Source organism: Chiloscyllium plagiosum, chromosome 17 (genome assembly GCF_004010195.1).
Source record: "Chiloscyllium plagiosum isolate BGI_BamShark_2017 chromosome 17, ASM401019v2, whole genome shotgun sequence".
Classification (NCBI taxonomy): domain Eukaryota; kingdom Metazoa; phylum Chordata; class Chondrichthyes; order Orectolobiformes; family Hemiscylliidae; genus Chiloscyllium; species Chiloscyllium plagiosum.
Genome location: NC_057726.1, coordinates 39933522 through 39954729, shown reverse-complemented (window position 1 = coordinate 39954729; position 21208 = coordinate 39933522). Strand labels below are relative to the sequence as shown.

General features: G+C 39.4%; 1 protein-coding gene across 3 annotated transcripts in view; it reads left to right on the top strand.

Moving 5' to 3' along the window:
• The window catches only part of abcc12 (ATP-binding cassette, sub-family C (CFTR/MRP), member 12), a 123816-nt gene that overhangs the window by 57965 nt on the left and 44643 nt on the right, over positions 1-21208 (top strand). For all 3 annotated transcript variants that reach the window (XM_043706923.1, XM_043706921.1, XM_043706922.1), the window contains 5 exons: positions 7522-7594; positions 7694-7897; positions 11527-11661; positions 16129-16225; positions 17855-17944. In XM_043706923.1, coding sequence (XP_043562858.1) covers positions 7522-7594; positions 7694-7897; positions 11527-11661; positions 16129-16225; positions 17855-17944 — 599 coding nt within the window. The remainder of the gene's footprint in view (positions 1-7521; positions 7595-7693; positions 7898-11526; positions 11662-16128; positions 16226-17854; positions 17945-21208) is intronic.

Here is a 21208-nt window from a genome sequence, read left to right as displayed (position 1 = left end):
GGAGTTTGCACATTCTCCCCGTGTCTGCGTGGGTTTCCTCCGGGTGCTCCGGTTTCCTCCCACAGTCCAAAGATGTGCAGGTTAGGTGAATTGGCCATGCTAAATTGCCCATAGTGTTAGGTAAGGGGTAAATGTAGGGGAATGGGTGGGTTGCGCTTCGGCGGGGCGGTGTGGACTTATTGGGCCGAAGGGCCTGTTTCCACACTGTAAGTAATCTAATCTAATCTAAAATGCAGCACCTCACATTTATCAAAATTAAACTCCATCTGCCACTTCTCAGCCCATTGGCCCATCTGATCAAGATCCCATTGTAATCTGTGGTAACCTTCTTCGCTGTCCACTACACCTCCAGTTTTGGTGTCATCAGCAAACTTACCAACTATACCTATTATGCTCGGATCCAAATCATTTTTATAAATTATGAAAAGTAGTGGACCCAATACCGAACCTCGTGGCACTCCACTGGTCACAGACCTCCAGGCTGAAAAACAACCCTCCACCACTACCCTAAGTCTTCTACCTTCGAGCCAGTTCTGAATCCAAATGGTGAGCTCTCCCAGTATCCCATGAAACCTACCTCGCTCACCAGTCTCCCATGGGGAACCTTGTCAAACGCCTCACTGAAGTCCATACACTTCACATCTACTGCTCTGCCCCCATCAAACCTCTTTGTTAATTCTTCAAAAAACTCAATCAAGTTTGTGAGACATGATTTCCCATGCATAAAGCCATACTGACTATCCCTAATCAGTCTTTGCCTTTCCAAATACATGTACATCCTATCCCTCAGGATTCCCTCCAACAACTTTCCCACCACCGACGTCAGGTTCACTGGTCTATAGTTCCCTGGCTTGTCATTACCTCCTTTCTTAAACAGTGGCACCACTTGTCATTACCTCCTTTCTTAAACAGTGGCACCACGTTCGCCAACTTCCAGACTTCCTGCACCTCACTGTGACTATCAATGATACAAATATCTCAGCAAGAGGCTCAGCAATCACTTCCCTAGCTTCCTATAGAATTCTCGGGTACACCTGATCAGGTCCTGGGGATTTATCCACTTTTATGCGTTTCAGAACATCCAGCACTTCCTCCTCTGTAATATGGACATTTTTCTAGATATCCCTACATTCTATATCTTCCATGTCCTTTTCCATAGTAAATATTAATGCAAAATATTTGTTTAGTATCTGCCCCATCTCCTGCGGCTCCACACAAAGGCCGCCCTGCTGACCTTTGAGGGGCCCTATTTTCTCCCTAGTTACCATTTTGGTCTTAATGTATTTGTAAAAACCCTTTGGATTCTCCTTAACTCTATTTGCCAAAGCTATCTCATGCCCCCTTTTTGTCCTCTTGATTTCTCTCAAGCATACTTCTACTGCCTTTATACTCTTCTAAGGATTCACTCGATCTATCCTGTCTATACCTGACATACACTTCCTTCCTTTTCTTAACCAAACTCTCAATTTCTTTAGACATCCAGCATTCCCTACACCTACCAGCCTTTCCTTTCACCCTAACAGGAATATACTTTCTCTGGACTCTCGTTATCTCATTTCTGAAGGCTTCCCATTTTCCAGCCGTCTCTTTACTTGCGAACATCTGCGCCCATTCAGCTTTTGAAAGTTCTTTCCTAATACTGTCAAAATTGTCCTTCCTTCAATTTAGAACTTCAACTTTTAGATCTGGTCTATCCTTTTCCATCAAAACATTAAAACTAATAGAATTATGGTCGCTGGCCCCAAAGTGTTCCCCAACTGACACTCAGTCACCTGCCTCGCCTTATTTCCCAAGAGTAGGTCAAGTTTTGCACCTTCTCTAGTAGGTACATGCTGTTGTACATAAAGTGTCACCACACTCCAGTGTTGTCATGAAGTATTGAATATAATGCAGGATTTTACTGTTGTCCAGTTCATCTTTCTCTCTTCTTCTTGTTCCTTCACCGCTGCTCCTCCAGTCGCTGTTTGACATCAGCCGAACTCTCTGAAACAGCTCCTAGGTATTTGTAGGAGGCTCCAGGATCTCATTTAGAAGCCTCTGTCGTATTTGCTGCAGAAGAATACAGTGGACTGAGTAGCTGTATGAATTATTGGACCCTGTTTTCTTTGGGATCACTCCTTGGTCAGTTGAGCTGTCCATTTCTGTTGATCTTTACCAATACCCCCGTAATCAGTCATTCTCTCGAGATTACATACAGCAGCAACTATCTTCCATTTAACAGTGTTAATGTGCGTTGTCTTCATACCTCATTTGCAGGTGTCCTTGGCAGTGGAGGCATGGAAATCAGAGGATCACAATCCAGTAGTCAATTCACCAGAGAGTCTTTGATTTTAGACTGCCATCCATCTAATAATGTGGTTTAACCAGAAACAATTAGCATGTTTGAGGACATCTGAGTTGGTGACTTTGTCTGACCAAGAGAAATCAATAATACATCGAAGATAGTGAAGGCAGAAACTGTTCAAGCTTTTCTCCTGCCTTGCATACGTTGTCCAGATCTCACTTCTGCAGAGGGAGGTGCAGTTTTAAGGTGCACCTTTAATAGACCCACAAATTATTGTTCTGCATCAAATTGCTCCTGTGTTCCACACTATGTCACTCAGCTTGAACATGACAGCAATTGTAATGTGCATGTAGCAGCACATGACAGATTGCTGGAGCTTAGATGTGTGAAGCTATCACCAACCATGACAATGAACTGACATTGACAATGCTGACAAATGGCAGCTTGGCAACATCCTGGACCATGATAGTTGTCTTCCCAAGCTTGACGATCAAATCAAACTTTTTACAGATGTGAGAAAATCTAGGTTACTTGCTGCTGAAGATGTTTGTCAGCAGAATGTTACTGCGGCATCGTCAGTGTAAAGCAACTCTTTGAGGTGATCTTGGTACACCTTTGTCTTGCATCTCAGGCATGCAAGGCTGAAGAGCATTCTGTCAGTTCTGGTATATAAATAAACAACCTCTGAAAATGAACTGAAAGCATATAACATTAGCAGGCAGAAGAATATACGAAATAGATGTGATGCCAGACTGTAACCTTGTTTGATGCTATTGTGGGTCTAACAGCATTTCAATGTTGCCTTAGCTGATCTTACCTATAATGTTATCACAGAAAGAGGAAATTACAATGAGCTTTTTGCAGATCAGCCAATTTTCTCCAGTAGCTTAATTAGGCCACCTCAGCTCAGATGGTTAATTGCTTTCGTGTTCACAGCATTTCTCAATGTCAATTGTGGAATCTGTCGGTTCTGCAACCTTCCTAGGATTTGAGGTGGATGCATTTAGCCAAGATCTACAAACTGATAGGAACTACAGGGGAAAACACTTTCCTCACAATGCTCAATAGGGACATGCCTCAATAATTGTTGAAATCACTGAGGTCACACTTGTTCCTATACTGCATCACAAGTTTGTATTATGAATATCCTGGAGCATTGCCCCTGCCTCCAGCAGAGACAGAGGAGTAAGTGCCAATGCTGGTTTCTTGTATTTGAGTTTAGGTGGCATAGGCAAGCAAATCAATACCTTTGCCAAGCTCCTTTACTGTGGGTTCAGAATTGATCTCTTCCATTATGACATTTGGTATGTTGAGCTTCTGGCGTAAACAGAATTGTTGGCCCTTACATATATCCTGAAATGAACATAGAAATGGCAGAGAGGTTAATCAGCTAGTTTAGTTCTGTTCACAGATATGAAGACACAAATAAATCCATAGGAATGCTAGGGAAACAAGGATCTATTGGGAATGAGGAATTGCAGGAGATTAGTATTAGTTAAAAAAAAGTACAAGAGAAATTCATGGAAATGAAAACTGATAATCCCTGGGGTCTTATAACCTACATGTCAGTGTACTAACAAAGGTGACTGTGGAAATAATTTATGCATTGGTTGGCAAGTTCCAAAATTCAGTAGATTCTGGAAGAATCCCAGTAGATTGAAGGGTCACAATTGAAACCCATTGTTTCAGAAAGGACAAAGGGGGAAAACGAGGAATTACAAACCAATTAGCCGAACATCAGTCGTAGGGAAAATGCTGGAGTCTATTACAAAGGATGTGACAACAGGACATTTAAAAAATGCCAACAGAATTACATGAATTTATTAAAGGGAAAAATGTTGATAAATCTTTTGTAGTTTTTGTGGATAAAGCCTGTTGAATAGATAACGAAGAACATATTGATGTAATATAATTGGATTTTCAGAAAGCTTTTGACAAAGCCCCAACTGAAAGGGTAGCGTCCAAAACCATTGCATTGGTGGTGAAATATGAGCATGGATTAGATAGCAGACAGGATACCTGTTTGTGGATAGTTTTCAGATTTGGAGGCAGTGACAAGTGGGGTTCTAAAGAAGGGTCACTGGACGCGTAACGTTAACTTTGTTTTCTCTGCCAGCAAATGCTGCCAGACCTGGTGAGCTTTCCCAGTAATTTCTGTTTTTGTCTGGTACACTGGTCATTGAAATAAGCATGTAGGTGCAACAAATAGTTTGGCAGGTAGATGAGTAGAGACAGGGTTGATTGTGCCTTTATTCACTGCAAATAAAAGCAAAATACTGTGGATGCTGGAGATCTGAAATCAAAAAAATGGTCATATTGAACTCAAAACATTGATTTTGTTTCTGTCTCTATGGATGCTGCAAGAGCTGCTGAGCTTCTCCACCACTTTCTTATTTTAATTTCTGTACTCACTGCAGTTTCGAAGAATGAGAATGATCACATTGGAACATATAAAATTTTGACAGGGCTGGACAAACTGTATGCAGGGATGGTGCCAGATCAAGGCATCAAGGTCTCAGTACAAGCCATTTTGGACTGAAATGAGAGGGATTTCTTGCACTCAGAGGTTGGCGAACGTGTAGAATTTTCAGAAACAGTAGGTTTTGGAACCCAAGTGGCTGAATATATTTAAGAAAGAAATAGAAAGATTTCTAGAGACAAAAGATGTCAAGTGGTATGGGGAAAGATGAGAGGTATGGGGCATTGAGATAGAGAATGAGCCATGATAATGTTGAATGGCAGTGCAAACTCGATGGGCCAATGACAGTCTGCTGCTTCTCCTTTCTGTATTTCTATGGTGACTACGCTCTCCGTTGGGTATAAGGCAAAACACTGTTCAACCTGTTGAATTACATCACACAGCTAGTATGCAATATACCACGAAGAGACACGCTTATGATATCATTACTGCAGCATAGCGTGTGCGCTGATGGTATTAAGATCTTGGCCTCCACCTTACTGGGGCCACTTGAAATATGATGTGCTGAGAGAAGCATGCTACAGTTTTAACAAAATTAATCAATTTTAGCCCAGACTAGCAATGTCTATTATTATACTATATGTCAATACGAGGAGTTGTAATAATTATCGATTGAACCTTTCAGTATGATGTTACCCTTGTCTCATTCTTATGTTGTGGGAACTAACCTAACTGATGCTTCATCAGGTAAAAAGACTCTGCTAAAAGTAAAAAGCCTATCATTGTCTATACTGCAAGTTGAGAGCATACAGGATCATAACCCATCTCTCTAGCTGAAATAACTGCACAAAGGCCTGAACACTGCCAACAAGTCATCCTTTATTTCCATGTGCTCAGTCCATGGGCTCTGGCCAGTCAGCTCAAAGCTAGTCCCTGGACTGAGGAGACTTTCTGAATCTCTTGTTTACATCTGTCAGCCAGGACTTCTTGGTTAGCCCATTTTAACAACCCCAAAAAAGGATCTCATTGTCATAGAGTCATAGAGATGTACCACATGGAAACAGACCCTTCGGTCCAACCTGTCCATGCTGACCAGATATCCCTAACCAATCTTGTCCCACCTGCCAGCACCCAGCCCATATCCCTCCAAACCCTTCCTATTCATATACCATTCAAATGCCTCTTATATGTTGCAATTGTACCAGCCTCCCCCACTTCTTCTAGCAGCTCGTTCCATACATGTACCACCCTCTATGTGAAAAAGTTGCCCCTTAGGTCTCTTTTATATCTTTCCCCTCTCACCCTAAACCTATGCCCTCTAGTTCTGGACTCCCCGACCCCAGGGAAAATACTTTGTCTATTTACCCTATCCTTGCCCCTCATAATTTTGTAAACCTCTATAAGGTCACCCCTCAGCCTCCGACGCTCCAGAGAAAACAGCCCCAGCCTGTTCAGCCTCTCCCTATAGCTCAAATCCTCCAACCCTGGCAACATCCTTGTAAATCTTTTCTGAACCCTTTCAAGTTTCACAACATCTTTCCAATAGGAAGGAGATCAGAATTGCACGCAATATTCCAACAGTGGCCTAACCAATGTCCTGTACAGCCGCAACATGACCTCCCAACTCCTGTACTCAATACTCTGACCAATAAAGGAAAGCATACCAAACGCCTTCTTCACTATCCTATCTACCTGTGACTCCACTTCCAAGGAGCTATGAACCTGCACTCCAAGGTCTCTTTGTTCAGCAACGCTCCGTAGGACCTTACCATTAAGTGTATAAGTCCTGCTAAGGTTTGCTTTCCCAAAATGCAGCACCTTGCATTTATCTGAATTAAACTCCATCTGCCACTTTTCAGCCCATTGGCCCATCTGGTCAAGATCCTGTTGTAATCTGAGGTAACCTCTTCGCTGTCCACAACACCTCCAATTTTGGTGTCATCTGCAAACATACTAACTGTACCTCTTATGCTTGCATTCAAATCATTTATGTAAATGACAAAAAGTAGAGGACCCAGCACCAATCCTTGTGGCATTCCACTGGTCACATGCTTCCAGTCTGAAAAACAACCCTCCACCACCACCCTCTGTCTTCTACCTTTGAGCCAGTTCTGTATCCAAATGGCTAGTTCTCCCTGTATCCCATGATATCTAACCTTGCTAATCAGTCTCCCATGGGGAACCTTGTCAAACGCAATACTGCAGTCCATATAGATCACATCTACTGCTCTGCCCTCATCAATCCTCTTTGTTACTTCTTCAAAAAACTCAATCAAGTTTGTGAGCCATGATTTCCCATGCACAAAGCCATGTTGACTATCCCTAATCAGTCCTTGCCTTTCCAAATACATGTACATTCTGTCCCTCAGGTTTCCTTCCAACAACTTGCCCACCACCCAGGTCAGACTCACTGATCGACCTGGCCCTGGTTCCAATCACTACACCAATTATTTACTTAAGTTGGTGATGACCTCCTCTGCCTTTGTTTTCAATGAAGCATTTATTTTCTGGTGGAACTATTGGCTTTTGATTCGATTGAATACATCCTGAGACTTCTCTGCTTTGGAGGACATCTAGGTATTCTGGCTATGTTATAACACCTAGCCTTTGGTACTTGTAGCTTATAGATGTGTTGTACCAAATGGTTGAGCATTTTGTTGCCTTTATCTTGGGGATATGTTGCATCTTGTGATTGCTATATGTGACTGAGGAATGCATTGTTCTTTGTGATTGCACTAGCTTAGTACATGCTTATATTTAAAAATTAACAATCAGTCAATTTTGGAACATTGCATTTAACTTCTTCATTAATCTACAGGTATAAAAATGTGATTGAAGTCTGCAGTCTAGAACAGGACTTGGACATACTCCCTTTTGGTGATTTAACTGAAGTAAGAAACTATTTTTAAGTGAGCAATCAAAAGACAAATTGGACATCTGATCAAATATTGTATATGAACATGTTAATGGATATTTTACTTAAACCAAAGATAGGAGAAAGAGGGATCAACCTGTCTGGTGGGCAGAAACAACGAATTAGCATTGCTCGTGCTGTGTATTCAGATCAAGATGTTTATCTGTTGGATGATCCCTTATCAGCTGTGGATGCCCATGTTGGGAAGCACATCTTTGAGCAATGTATCAAAAAAGCACTCCAGAAGAAAACAGTGATTCTTGTCACTCATCAGCTGCAGGTATTGTAATGAAACGTTTACATTTGTCATGGTAGAAGGGAATGAGATTTTGAATTGCAGGTTTACCATCAAATGTATACAAGCTGTGAAAATTTGGCTCACATTCTCTCAGACTACACCAGAAATATGATGTTATTGGTGATGAGAAAGCAAATACAAAGACAGAAAGCACAGGAAACACTCTACAGGTCCATTCAGTGAACTGTGTTTCAAACAAGGACACATGTTGTTTCTGGGAAATATTAGACATGAACCATATAAGAGCAAATAAAATAAAGACTAAAGGCAAAGGAAAAAGACAAAAACACACACAGGTTATTAGAATAATCTGAAAGTACATGTGAACCAGTGAAGTTTAAAAAGAAAGGAACCATTTAACAATGAGATAATAGAAACCACCATGGTAAAAGGGTCCACTAATTTTCATCATGTATATAAATAATTTGAATGTGAGCATAATAGGTATAGTTAGTAAGTTTGCAGATGACACCAAAATTGGAGGTGTAGTGGACAGCGAAGAAGATTATCTCAGATTACAACAGGATCTTGATCAGATGGGCTAATGGGCTAAGAAGTGGCAGATGAAGTTTAATTCAGATAAATGTGAGGTGTTGCATTTTGGAAAAGCAAATCTTAGCAGGACTTATACACTTAATGGTAAGGTCCTAGGGAGTGTTGCTGAACAAAGAGACCTTGGAGTGCAGGTTCATAGCTCTTTGGAAGTGGAGTCACAAGTAGATAGGATAGTGAAGAAGGTGTTTGGTATGCTTTCCTTTATTGGTCAGAGTATTGAGTACAGGAGTTGGGAGGTCATGTTGCGGCTGTACAGGACATTCGTTAGGCCACTGTTGGAATATTGCGAAAGATGTTGTGAAACTTGAAAGGTTTCAATCACTGCCTATCATCAAAAGTGAGGTGCTGCATTTTAGGAAAGCAAATTTTAGCAGGACTTATATACTTAATGGTAAGGTCCTAGGGAAATGTTGCTGGTCAGAGTATTGAATACAGGAGTTGGGAGGTCATGTTGCAGCTGTACAGTACATTGGTTAGGCCACTATTGGAATATTGTGAAAGACGTTGTGAAACTTGAAAGGTTTCAGAAAAGGTTGCCAGGGTTGAAGGATTTGAGTTGAATAGGCTAGGGCTGTTTTCCCTGGAGCATCAGAGGCTGAGGGGTGACATTATAGAGGTTTACAACATCATGAGAGGCATGGATAGGATAAATAGAAAAAGTCTTTTCACTGGGGCGGTGGAGTCCAGAACTAGAGGGCATGGGTTTAGGGTGAGAGGGGAAAGATATAAAAGAGACCTAAGCAGCAATCTTTTCACACAGAGGGTGGAATGAGCTGGCAGAGGAAGTGGTGGAGGCTGGTACAATTACAACATTTAAAAGGCATCTGGATGGGTATATGAATAAGAAGGGTTTGGAGGGATATGGGCCGGGTGCTGGCAGGTGGGACTAGATTGGGTTGGGATATCTGGTCGGAATGGACGAGTTGGACCGAAGGGCTCATTTCCATGCTGTACATCTGTATGACTCCATGACTCTATGATAAACCAAAAAAAATTTGTATGTGAGACAGACAGGGTGAGTAGCTCCAACCAAAAGAGAAAATGCTGGAAAATCTCAGCAGGTCTGGCAGCATCTGTAAGGAGAGAAAAGAGCTGACGTTTCGAGTCTAACTGAGCTGAAGGATGAAGATAGGTAAGAAGGGAACCAGAAAAATTCAGCTTCGAGTGGCCTAACAACTTGTTTTAAAAAAAGGTCACCACCAACAGTACAGAATACCTCCTGGGTACTGTGTTCCAATGGAAATGAAATCAATTAATTTGACAGCAAATGTGAACATTTTTAGCCTTCATGCAATCCTCTGTTGCATTTAAAGTGGTTCATGTTTTTGGAACTACTGTGCATGCTTTTGTACTTTTTTCAATCACTGCCTATCATCAAAAGTGAGGTGCTGCATTTTAGGAAAGCAAATTTTTGCAGGACTTATATACTTAATGATAAGGTCCTAGGGAAGTGTTGCTGAACAAAGAGACCTTGGAGTGCAGGTTCCTAGCTCCTTGAAAGTGGAGTCATGGGTTGATAGGATAGTGAAGAAGGCGTTTAGTATGTTTTCCTTTATTAATTGGAGGTCATGTTACAGCCGTATAGGACATTGGTTTGGCCACTGTTGGAATATTGTGTGCATGTTGTGAAACATGAAAGGGTTCAGAAAAGATTTACAAGGATGTAGCCAGGGTTGGAGAATTTGAGCTATAGGGAGAGGTTGAATAGGCTAGGGCTGTTTTCCCTGGAGCGTCAGAGGCTGAGGGGTGATCTTATAGAGGTTTATAAAATGATGAGGGGCATGAGTAAGAAAAATAGACAAAGTCTCTTCCCTGGGGTAGGGGAGTCCAGAACTAGAGGGCATAGGTTTAGGGGGAGAGGGGTAAAATATAAAAGAGATCTAAGGGGCAACTTTTTCACACAGAGAGTGGTACGTGTATGGAACGAGCTGCCAGAGGAAGTGGTAGAGGCTGGTACAATTGCAACATTTAAGAGGCATTTGGATGGGTATATGAATAGGAAGGGTTTGGAGGGATATGGGCCTAGATTGGGTTGGGATATCTGGTCGGCGTAAACAAGTTGGACCGAAGGGTCTGTTTCTGTGCTGTACTTCTCTATGATTCTAAAAGGAATCTGACACTACTAAAACAGCCCATGTTCCTTTGTGGATTCTCCTTATCTCAGCAAGCTTAGGGATGAGTTTGATTTCCTCAGAAACACACTGGTAGGCGAAAGGACCAACAAACATACTTTGGAAAAGTCCAAATAAACAATCTTTGCTATTTTTTCTTAACCTGAGAGTTAGTCCTTGAAGTTTGCCATCCCCTCAATTTCACTCATAATCTTCGTGTACCACATAGCCTGCTCTGCATTTTACTTTGAAAATTACAACTGCCATGAACATCGATATCACTCAGATAATATCTGTCAGGTCAGTTCATGTGTTGAGCGTCTGGGTGCTGCAGCATTTATGTTTTGTGTCTTGGCAGTGGTGGATTCCTCTTGGTGACAGAAGTCAGTAATGCCATGTAAAAACTGCCTAATGCAGGAAACCAGGTTGGGTCTCCCACAATATCTGAATGGTCCAGCACCTAAGTGGTACCATCATCAAAGAGATTCCGTCTATGTAGACATAATTGACAACTCAAAAAGTAAATAACAGTGACTCCAGCTGGTATGATGAAGGAGTACAATGATCAAATAATGATCATAACTTAAAATTATTTAACTACTGAATGCTGGTTAAATATGCCTGCATTGAAAATTGTCAACTTTCTCTTGGCAGGGATACTTTTCCAGAAATGTAAAATTCAATAAAATGATGTCGCACAAACAGGATCCTTTTAAATATGGGCAGACTCCAACATTTCCAGCACCAGCAATGAATTCTGCTTTGTCGCACAGTTTGAATTGTTCATGCTGCATTTCAGAATATATGAAGCAGCTTCTTTTCATCTTATCACCCTGCAATATTATCTGGCATTTATAGAAGGCGTACAGGCTTACATAATGCATAAGCATCGGTATTATAAGAACTGTATTAATACGCAAATCTAATTTTTTTTGTTATCTTCAGTATTTAGAACATTGTGATGAAATCCTTCTATTAGAGGATGGCAAAATTAAAGAAAAAGGAAAACATGAATTATTGATGAATGAGAATGGGCACTATGCCAGTCTGATCAACAATTATCAAATGAACCAACCAAATGTAAGAAAATCACAGAATATTTACTTATAATGTTTTTATGACTTGTCATATACCTTGTAAAAGTTGAACTTGGTTTCAAAGTTAGTACCCACTTTGTTACAACAAGCACAGCCATTGCTCAGCTCGCAATCTTCTTACTTCTAAGTTACATAGTTCTGGATTAAAGTGTAATTTCAAAGTTTCAATGGATAAATCAAAACTGACAATGCTGCATGTAGTGTCCTTTGGTAAAGATGTTATATTGGGGACCCATTTGCCTATATGGGTGGATGTAAATGTCCCATAACATTATTTCAAAGAACAGTATGGAAGTTATCGTTAGCGTCCTGGACAATATTCATCCCTCAATCAAGATTACAGAAACAGATTATTTGGTCATTATGACATTGTTTTCTGTGGGGTGTTCTGTGCACAAATTGGTTGCATGTTTTTGACATTATAACAATGAAATTTTCAACTGAGTACTTTGCTAGCTGTAAAGTATTTGAAATGTCAGGTGGCTATGAAAAGCGCTATATAAATGCAAGTTTTTTTAATCTTTTATGTTACTTATCACTCACAAGGTAATACAGATTTCCATTGAAATGAAAGTTATGTTTGTAAATTAGAAATATTAATTAAGAGAGAATCTTTATTGAGATTAACTGAAAACAAAACAAGATACAAGCAAAATCAGCAATTTAAAAGTCAGGGAGAGGAAACATCAGCTTCTCTCTGAATTTTATGCTGTTGTGTTAATATTTAGGTCACTGAAGAAATTCTTGCACTCACAGGGCTTTAATTATTCAGCTAGCTTCAAGTAGGATAATTGGTCCTTTGCTTTTTAAGAGTTATGTTGCAGTCACGACTCATTAATCCAACTCATATTAATTTGACAACCTCATTTTAAGTAGAACATTATCTTGATAAGACACGCAAACCTTAATTCAGCGAACAAGGTTATTATTCTAACATTAACCTGGCAGTTTGGAAATGTGAATATCTAAAAGCTAGCTAAAGATCTGGTTAAGAATGATTGAACATTATATAAATAACCGTAGACAAAGATGATCAAATACTCTATGTAACACAGTTAGCTCCTCTGTGCTGTGATCATGATAACATCATGTATAAAATGTATCTGACAGGTTTTGAGTCGAGAAAATATAAGCAATGTAGATGCTGCAGAATTTTCAAGATTGAGGGAGGGCTTTTAGTGCATGTTTCCTCCATTGATTGAATAGATGTGGCAGAATCCATTAAAAGGCAGTTAGTGATCAGTGGAAAAAATATGCTAACTGGACTAAGTTGTCCTTTCCAATAGCATACTTTATTTCAAAAGATATTGGTATTTATAATAAAATCAAATGTCAGAAATACTAAGTAGGTAGGGCAACATTCGATAGCCAGCATTTTCATAAAACTGAAAGGTCAATGACCTGAAGCATTAACTCCTTTTATAACCACACGTACACACTTACTTTCTTTTTGTTTAACCACTTCACCAATATCAATTTCATTTTTCTGATCAATACATATTTTTTAAGCTCCAACTCTTCATCCCTATAGGATTCACCAATTGTGAAGTGGTGCTGGCAAAGTGCTCTAGTCAGAAAATCAGAGGCCCAAGGCCCTTAATTTCTTTCCACTTAAATTAATAAACAGGGTCTCCATCTCTCGGTGTCCTACTCAGAGCTAGCAAGAACATTAATCTGTGCTGAGAGTGTTCAAATCATAGAGTCAGAGAGATGTGCAGAACGGAAACAGACCCTTTGGTCCAACCAAAGTTGACCAGATATCCCAAACTAATCTAGTCCCATTTGCCAGCACTTGACCCATATCCCTCTAAATCCTTCCTATTCATATAAACATCCAGATGCCTTTTTATATTGCAATTGTACCAATCTACAACACTTCCTCTGTCAGCTCATTCCATGCACGCACAATCCTCTGCATGAAAAAGTTGCCCCTTAGGATCCTTTTAAATCTTTCCCCTCTCACCCTGAACCTATGCCCTCTTTCTGGAGTCCCCCACCCCAGGATAAAGACCTTGTCTATTTACCCAATCCATGCCCCTCATGATTTCATAAAACTCTATAGGGTCACTCCTCAGCCTGTGATGCTACAGGGAAAATAGCCCCAGCCTATTCAGCTTCTCCCTTTAGACCAAACGCTCCAACCCTGGCAATATCTTTGTAAATCTTTTCTGAACTCTTTCAACTTTCACAGCATCCATCTAATAGGAAGCCTTCAATATTAGTTATTTGCTTCTTCACTGATGTAGCTCACTGTTTGCTATTGTACTTTCTACCATCATGCTCTGCAGTGTAAATAATATTTTCATTATACTACAGAATGTAATCACTTACCAAATTAAATTACACTTGTGATTTCTTCTATGTGATAGTATTATTGTGTTCATAAAGCATAGGCCTAAAATTTCACTAGATGTAAAAATCTTAACTCAATGTCCTCACCCATGATTATTATTTCCAATTAAATACTGACCTTAATTGTGAAATGAAAGTATGTGCTTGCATATGTTTTTGCTTGCAAATGAAAATTCATTAAAAATAATGAGCTAATGATTATTTAACTTTTCCAACAGTGGAGTGCAGGCAAGTTAGACACTGCTTTACACTTCAGGAAGAATAAAGTTGTCCACTATTCCAGGAATGAGGATAGATTGAAGAGGATAGGACACTTCTTGAAGAGAAGATGGCTAAGAGGAGAATTGATAGTAGTTTTCAAGATAATGATGGGGCTGGATAGACTATTACAGTCTAGGGAAAAACTATTACAGTCATCGAAGCTTTAAAAACAAGAGGACACAGACTTAAAGTGACTTGCAAAAGAAGCCAATGTGATTTGAGAAAGAAACTTTTTCCCACAATGAATGGTTCAGGTCTGGAATGCATTACCTGGAATTATGGTGAATGCAGATTCAATTGAGACATTCAAGTGGGCATTTGGTGATTATTCAAATAGAAACAACATTCAAGGGATGGGAAGAAGGCAGGAAAATGGTACTGAGCAATGATGCTCTTTTGGAGAGCTTCTGTAGATACAATGGGCCAAATGGCCTCACTGTCCCATAACTCTCTGTGACTGATAATATCAGATGGCTGGGATGGTAATGAATATTTATGGTATCATAATTAATACAGAAGAGGTTCTGTGGTAAGGAGTGCTGACCCATCAATTACTTAATACCAACAGTTTAACTCGCCATTGGGAAACTGTATTTCTGCTTTCTGCCCAATTAAACAACCCTTCCCTTCTAAAAGTTTTGGGTAGACCAGGAAAATTCTACCCATTGTAACTACTGTAAACTGTAAATGTATTAATTCTTCACCTTTTTGTTTTAACATAGTACCAATTTGTATCCACACATTTATTATGTACTGAAAAGGAATTATTTAGTTACATCTTTTCCTCAATATAATTTGAAAACTGAATACTTTGATAGCTTTTTCTCAATCCCACCCTCCAAAATGTGTTATTATTATATTACATTTTATTTAATCTTAAATATAGATTGTGAAAGTAAACTTTCAACCAAAGGTTGCAAGTTAACTTTTCTCCCTCATTTCAGTATAATGCGATAACGATCTTAGTCACACAAAGCTTCTATTCAAAAGCTGAAAATGTGTTGCTGGAAAAGCGCAGCAGGTCAGGCAGCATCCAAGGAGCAGGAGAATCGACGTTTCGGGCATGAACCCTTCTTCAGGAAGGGCTTCTTCAGGAAGCCCTTCTATTCAATACAAAAGCAATGAAAACTAACCAAAGCTTCTAAAGTGATACATCATAAGTCTGTCCAAAAAACTGTTCCTTTCTTGCAAACCTTTCTATTTATGTACAGCAGATTAGCAAAGCGATCAACTAAGTGAAACAAAGACAATGATTAGAGAAAACGGACACAAATCTTAAGTGTCTGTAGTACACAAATATCATTCATATATTAACAGAACATAGCTTAATTTAGGTCACCAGACTGATATGGATCCATAAATCTACCTGCAAGCAGAACTGGTCAATTCCTGCCATCTAAGTCAAGATGGATTCATCATGATTAAATATTGCAGAGATCGCTACAAGTAGTTAGCCATTCACAGTAGACCATTAGCAACTCTGTTAGAGGGAAACAAGTGCATGAGGGATACTGATCAGCATTAAGCATGGGTCAAGATCTTCCATAGGATAAGAATTAGTAGAATAATGGGGCTCTTAATTTAAAGGTAAAACTATATACATATAATGTTCATTTGGGAGACAATGACTTCTGCTGCTGTATACTGGATTTAGAGTCATGGAACCACTATACCACATCCTATGTTGAGGTGGTAATGATTGACAACAGTTTAAAAGATGCCTTCTTAGAGGTACATGTACATCATATCACACCAACCTCTGCAAAGAATCCTGGTAGAGTGTACTATATATGCTATGTCGGTTTACAGTTCAACATTTCTTTCACGTTGCATTTAGAATTCAGAAGAGAACAACGTGATACCACCTAGTTCTGAAATAGAAAATCTAAATGGAACTGCTTCAGACATTGAGTTCAAAGGCTTGGACAATGCAGGTAAGTATGCCTCTATTAAGAAAGGTATTTTGCCTAAAATTGTATTACTTGGGGTCAGAAGTAGACCGTTGAAACTTTTCAATTTGTTCTTCCATTCAATTAGATCACAGTTTATCTGTATATCTTTATTTACCCAGCTCTGATCCATATCATTTGAATCCTTGCCTTAACAAACATTCATGATGATGAAGGGCTTACGCCCGAAATGTCGATTCTCCCGCTCCTCGGATGCTGCCTGATTTGCTGTGCTTTTCCAACACCACACTCTTTGATTAAAAAAATTAATCTCTGTCTTGGAAATTTCAATTGACCCAGCATCCACAGACTTTTGGAGGAGATTTTTCCATTACCATTGTGTCTAAAAGCTACTTTTTAATTTCATTCCTAAGTGGGTTTTCTATTATTTTAAGATTTTACCATTTTCTTGCATTTGTTCAACAGAGAATATAACTTCTCTCTACCCACCCCATTGAACTACCACATGTGGTACAGGGATTGAACCTAACACCTGAACATATCCTTCAACACTAGCTAACTAGCCAAACAACATGACATTCTTCTATTTATTCTCAAAACTTTAAATAAATCATGTATCAATCTTCTAAACTCAGGAAAATATATATCACCTTTATGCATTCTGGTCTTGTAATCTAAAGGTTTAAGGCCCAATGCCATTACTGTCCTTTAGGGAAGGAAATCTGCAGTGTTTACCTGGTCTGGCCTACATGTGATAGATGTTAGATCTATAGAAAAATGGTTGTCTTTAATATGTCCTCTGAAATGACACAGCAAGCCACTAAGTTGTGCCAAACTGCTTCAGAAAAATCTAAAAGCAGATGAACCTCGGTGTCGACCTAGGCACTGAAAAACAAGATAGCAGATCTGTCAATCCAGTGAAATCGTTGGGAATTTGAACAAATACTTGTCAGCATGTCTCACAGACTTAGTTAAGCAACAGCCTGACAGCCATTCTCACAGAGTTATACCTTACAGACAATATCCCAACATCATCCTTGACAAACAGCAAAGTGATGGCAGGTGTCCTTGACAGTGTGGTCAAGCAGGTACTTTCAGAGCAAGATGCTGTTGGCTGATGCTCAATTTGGATTCCACCAGACCCACTTACCCTCTGATCTCATTGTGTCCTCAGTCCAAACATAGATAGAAGAAGTGAAAAGAAGTGAGGTGAAAGTGACTGTCTTTGGTATCAAGGCATAATTTGATCAAACATGGCATCAAGGACCATGAGCAACACTGAAGTCAATGGGAATTGAGGGAAAAATCATCACTGATTGGAATTATACCTAACAGATAGGTAGATGGAAGTGGTTTGATGGCTAATCATCTCAGTCCTATTACATTGCTGCAGGTGTTCCTCAGGACAGAGTCTTATCCTAGCCATCTTCAACTTCCCTCCAGCATAAGGTCAAAAGTAGGGATGTCCACTGATACCCCATAAGGTATGCCGGGAATGGGGACTCGTTGTTCACCACATTTGAATGATTTCTGTACATGGACACCTAAATTATTTCACTGCTCATCAGCTCCTAGCCTCTCATCATTTACGAAATATTCAGTAAATGCAAATTCAAGTACAATTTTGATATAAAATCATTTTGTAACTTTTAGCATTTGATATGACTGATGAGACGAATGATTCAGCAGATGAAAATGTCGAGAATGCGAAGACAATGAAACAGGATCGAAATTATATGAAAGGTATTAACACTAAACTATTGAATTAAAGTTCTTACACAGATTGTGCGACAATACTGAAATTTGCTGAGTAAACATTTCCTTTAGGAAAGCCGACACTACCATTTAACTGGCATACCACTAGGCAGTGAGGTATTATATTTTGCTCCCAAATTATTTGAATGGTATTCTGAAACAAATTGCTTTACTGTTTTGCTCAGTTTGATTTATTTACTGTTACATTTTATACTTGTTTCTAAAACATTCAAAAGTATTGTTATTAAAATTATTTAGTTATCCAAGTACTGCATGAAGTGTCAGGTGAGAATTTTATCTTCAGGAGGTAGGTGAAAACTTGACTGACAGGTCTAATGGTGCACTATTGAACATGATGAAGCTGAAGAGGCAGCACAGCTACTTCCAACCCATTATAAGCAAGAGAAAGTAGAAAAAAATACATTGAAGCTCTGTCAGTCAAGTTAACCCACCAAGTGGAATTGCAATCTTTAATTTCTGAACCTGTTAGAAACACATGTCTGACCAAGAAATGTTGAATCGGCACATTAATGCAAGGACATTCAAGTCAAGTGAAATGAATGTTTTGATTAAAGCTCTTACTCTCTATGTTTACATGCTGTCTTAAGATAAAGCAGCTTTTCATATGTGGCTGTATAGTCCATTTGAGTGAATTTGTGTAAGATCTGGTATAAAATTCATTGCATTGGAGGGTAGATTTATAACCCATTGCCATGCACCATGCTACTCCCGTCCCATAAGGAGGTAGTGGGTGGTATGGGTAGACTCCTGAATGTAAAGCCATTGCTGGAGTCATCATCGTCAATGAGGGAAGTACATGAAATTTGTGTTGGCATATACAAATATAAAAATTAGGATTAAATGTAGGCCATTCAGCCCCTCAAGCCTGCAACACTGTTTAATAAATTCATTATGTGGATGTGCCAGTGTTGGACTGGGGTGGACAAAGTTTAAAATCACACAAATCAGATTATAGTCCAATGGGTTTATTTGGTAGCACTAGCTTTCAGAGCACTGCTCTTTAATCAGGTAACTAGTGGGACAGGATCATAAGACACAGAATTTATGGCAAAAGATCACAGTATCATGCAATTAAAGTGATATAATGAACAAATCTAGATTGCTGTTAAGTCTTACATCTTTTAGAATGGGTTGCAGGTTTCGGTACATTAATGTCTAAATCCCAGAAGTTCTTTTAAGTCACATTCTCAAGATAACTTAAGGTTTTATTAAAAAAAAGTGACATCTCAGCTCAGACAATGTATTAAAGGTGTGAGATTAGAGTCTGTCTGTATCCCAATCTTGAGTCAGACCGGTTCTATTTCCAAAGTAGAAATTTATAAAATGTTATATGGATTGACTACATGCATTGACAGTCAGCAGGTAGTGTGCTTTTTGGGGAAAAATACAATGTATCCACAAATACAGTTCTGCAAATGCAAATTCACCCCATAGACTTAGATGTGTGCATGTCTGTGTGCTTGTGTGTTTGTGAGGGAAAGAGTGAATGTGAGTGTGTGCATGTTTGGTAGAGTGTGTGCATGAGTGTGCTGGACTATAAGCCTGTTAGAAGGTGTGAGAGGGTGTGCGCATGGTGTGAGTTTGGGGGTGTATGCGTGTGCATATGGCAGTGTGTGTGTGTGTTTGTGTGTGTGTGACCTGTAGTGTGACATGAACCCAAGATCCCAGTTGAGACCATCCTCACGGATATCAAACTTGGCTATCAGCCTCTGCTTGGCCACTCTGCGTTGTTGTATATCCCAAAGTCATGATGGATGCTCACCCAAAGATCCGAGGCCGAATGTCTCTGACTGCTGAAGTATTCCCTAACTGGGAGGGAACATCCCTGCCTGGTGATTGTTGTGCAGTGTCCATTCATCCGTTGTCGTAACATCTGCTTGGTCTTGCAAATGTCCAAAGCCTCAGGGCATCATTGCCTGCAGCATATGAGATAGACAACATTAGCTGAGTCACATGAGTACCTGCCGCGTACATGGTGGGAGGTGTCACTGCGTGTAATGGAAATAGAACCAGTCTGACTCAAGATTGGAATAGAGACAGACTCTAACTTCACATCTTTAATACATTGCTTGAGCTAACCTTAAGTTTTCTCAAGAATGTGACTTAAAAGAAGTTCAGGGATTGACATATTAATGAACTGAAACCTGCAACCCATTCTAAAAGATGTAAAATTTAACAGCAATCTAGATTTGTTCATTATATCATTTTAATTGCATGACACTGTTATCTTTTGCTATAAATTCTGTGTCTTATGATCCTGCCCCACTAGTTACCTGATGAAGGAGTAGTGCTCTGAAAGCTAGTATTTCCAAATGAACGGTTGGACTATAATCTGGTGTTGTGTGATTTTTAATTTAATAAAGTCATGGCTGATCTGATTGTGGCCCCAACTCCCCACATTCCAACATTTTGATCTATCTCAGATAATCTAAGTAAGATAACCATAGTTCTGTAAACCCAACCTCTGAAGAGACCTTCTGACAATGACAGTATGATTTCCCCACTTATTATATAAGACCCCTGTCCTTTCTGGCATCTTGATGTTATGTTGAAGGTTTAGTATCAGTTTCTAGGTGGTATTATACTGACTGTAAAATGTCCACTAGCAATTACTAGGAAAGGCAGTGGCATAATGGTAATGTCACAGGGCTAGTATTTCAGGACTAATGTTCTGGGAACATGCTAAGGGTGTAAATCCTATCACGGCAGAGTGAAATTTGGAATTAAAAGTAAGCCTAATGGTGACCATTCAACCATTGCCATTTGTTGTCTAAATCCATCTGGCTCACTAAGGGAAGGGAAAGCAATGTCCTAACTTGCCTACATTTGACTCCAGATCCACTGCAATGCAGTTCACTCCTAACTGGCTTCTGGGCAATTAATATTGGCCTAATTACTATAATAACATCCCATGAACAAATTTTACAAATAAATTGGTTGAGATTGCTCTATCTTATTTCAAGTTTAATCTTTATAGCTGTGAGAGGGTTCATTCCGCCCATCTGAGTTAGAATCAAACCCAAAATACATTGGAGAAATTTTGTACATTATCCAGTCTATTAAAATGACAATTTTCTGGACACTTTTGAAAATATTTGACATTACCCATTTCAGATTACTATATCAGAATTAACATTTGAATATAACTTGGAAGTTATTTTGGGTACCATTAAAAGTAAACCGCTCTATGTTATCATATAACAGCTACACTGAACTTCACAGTCATATACA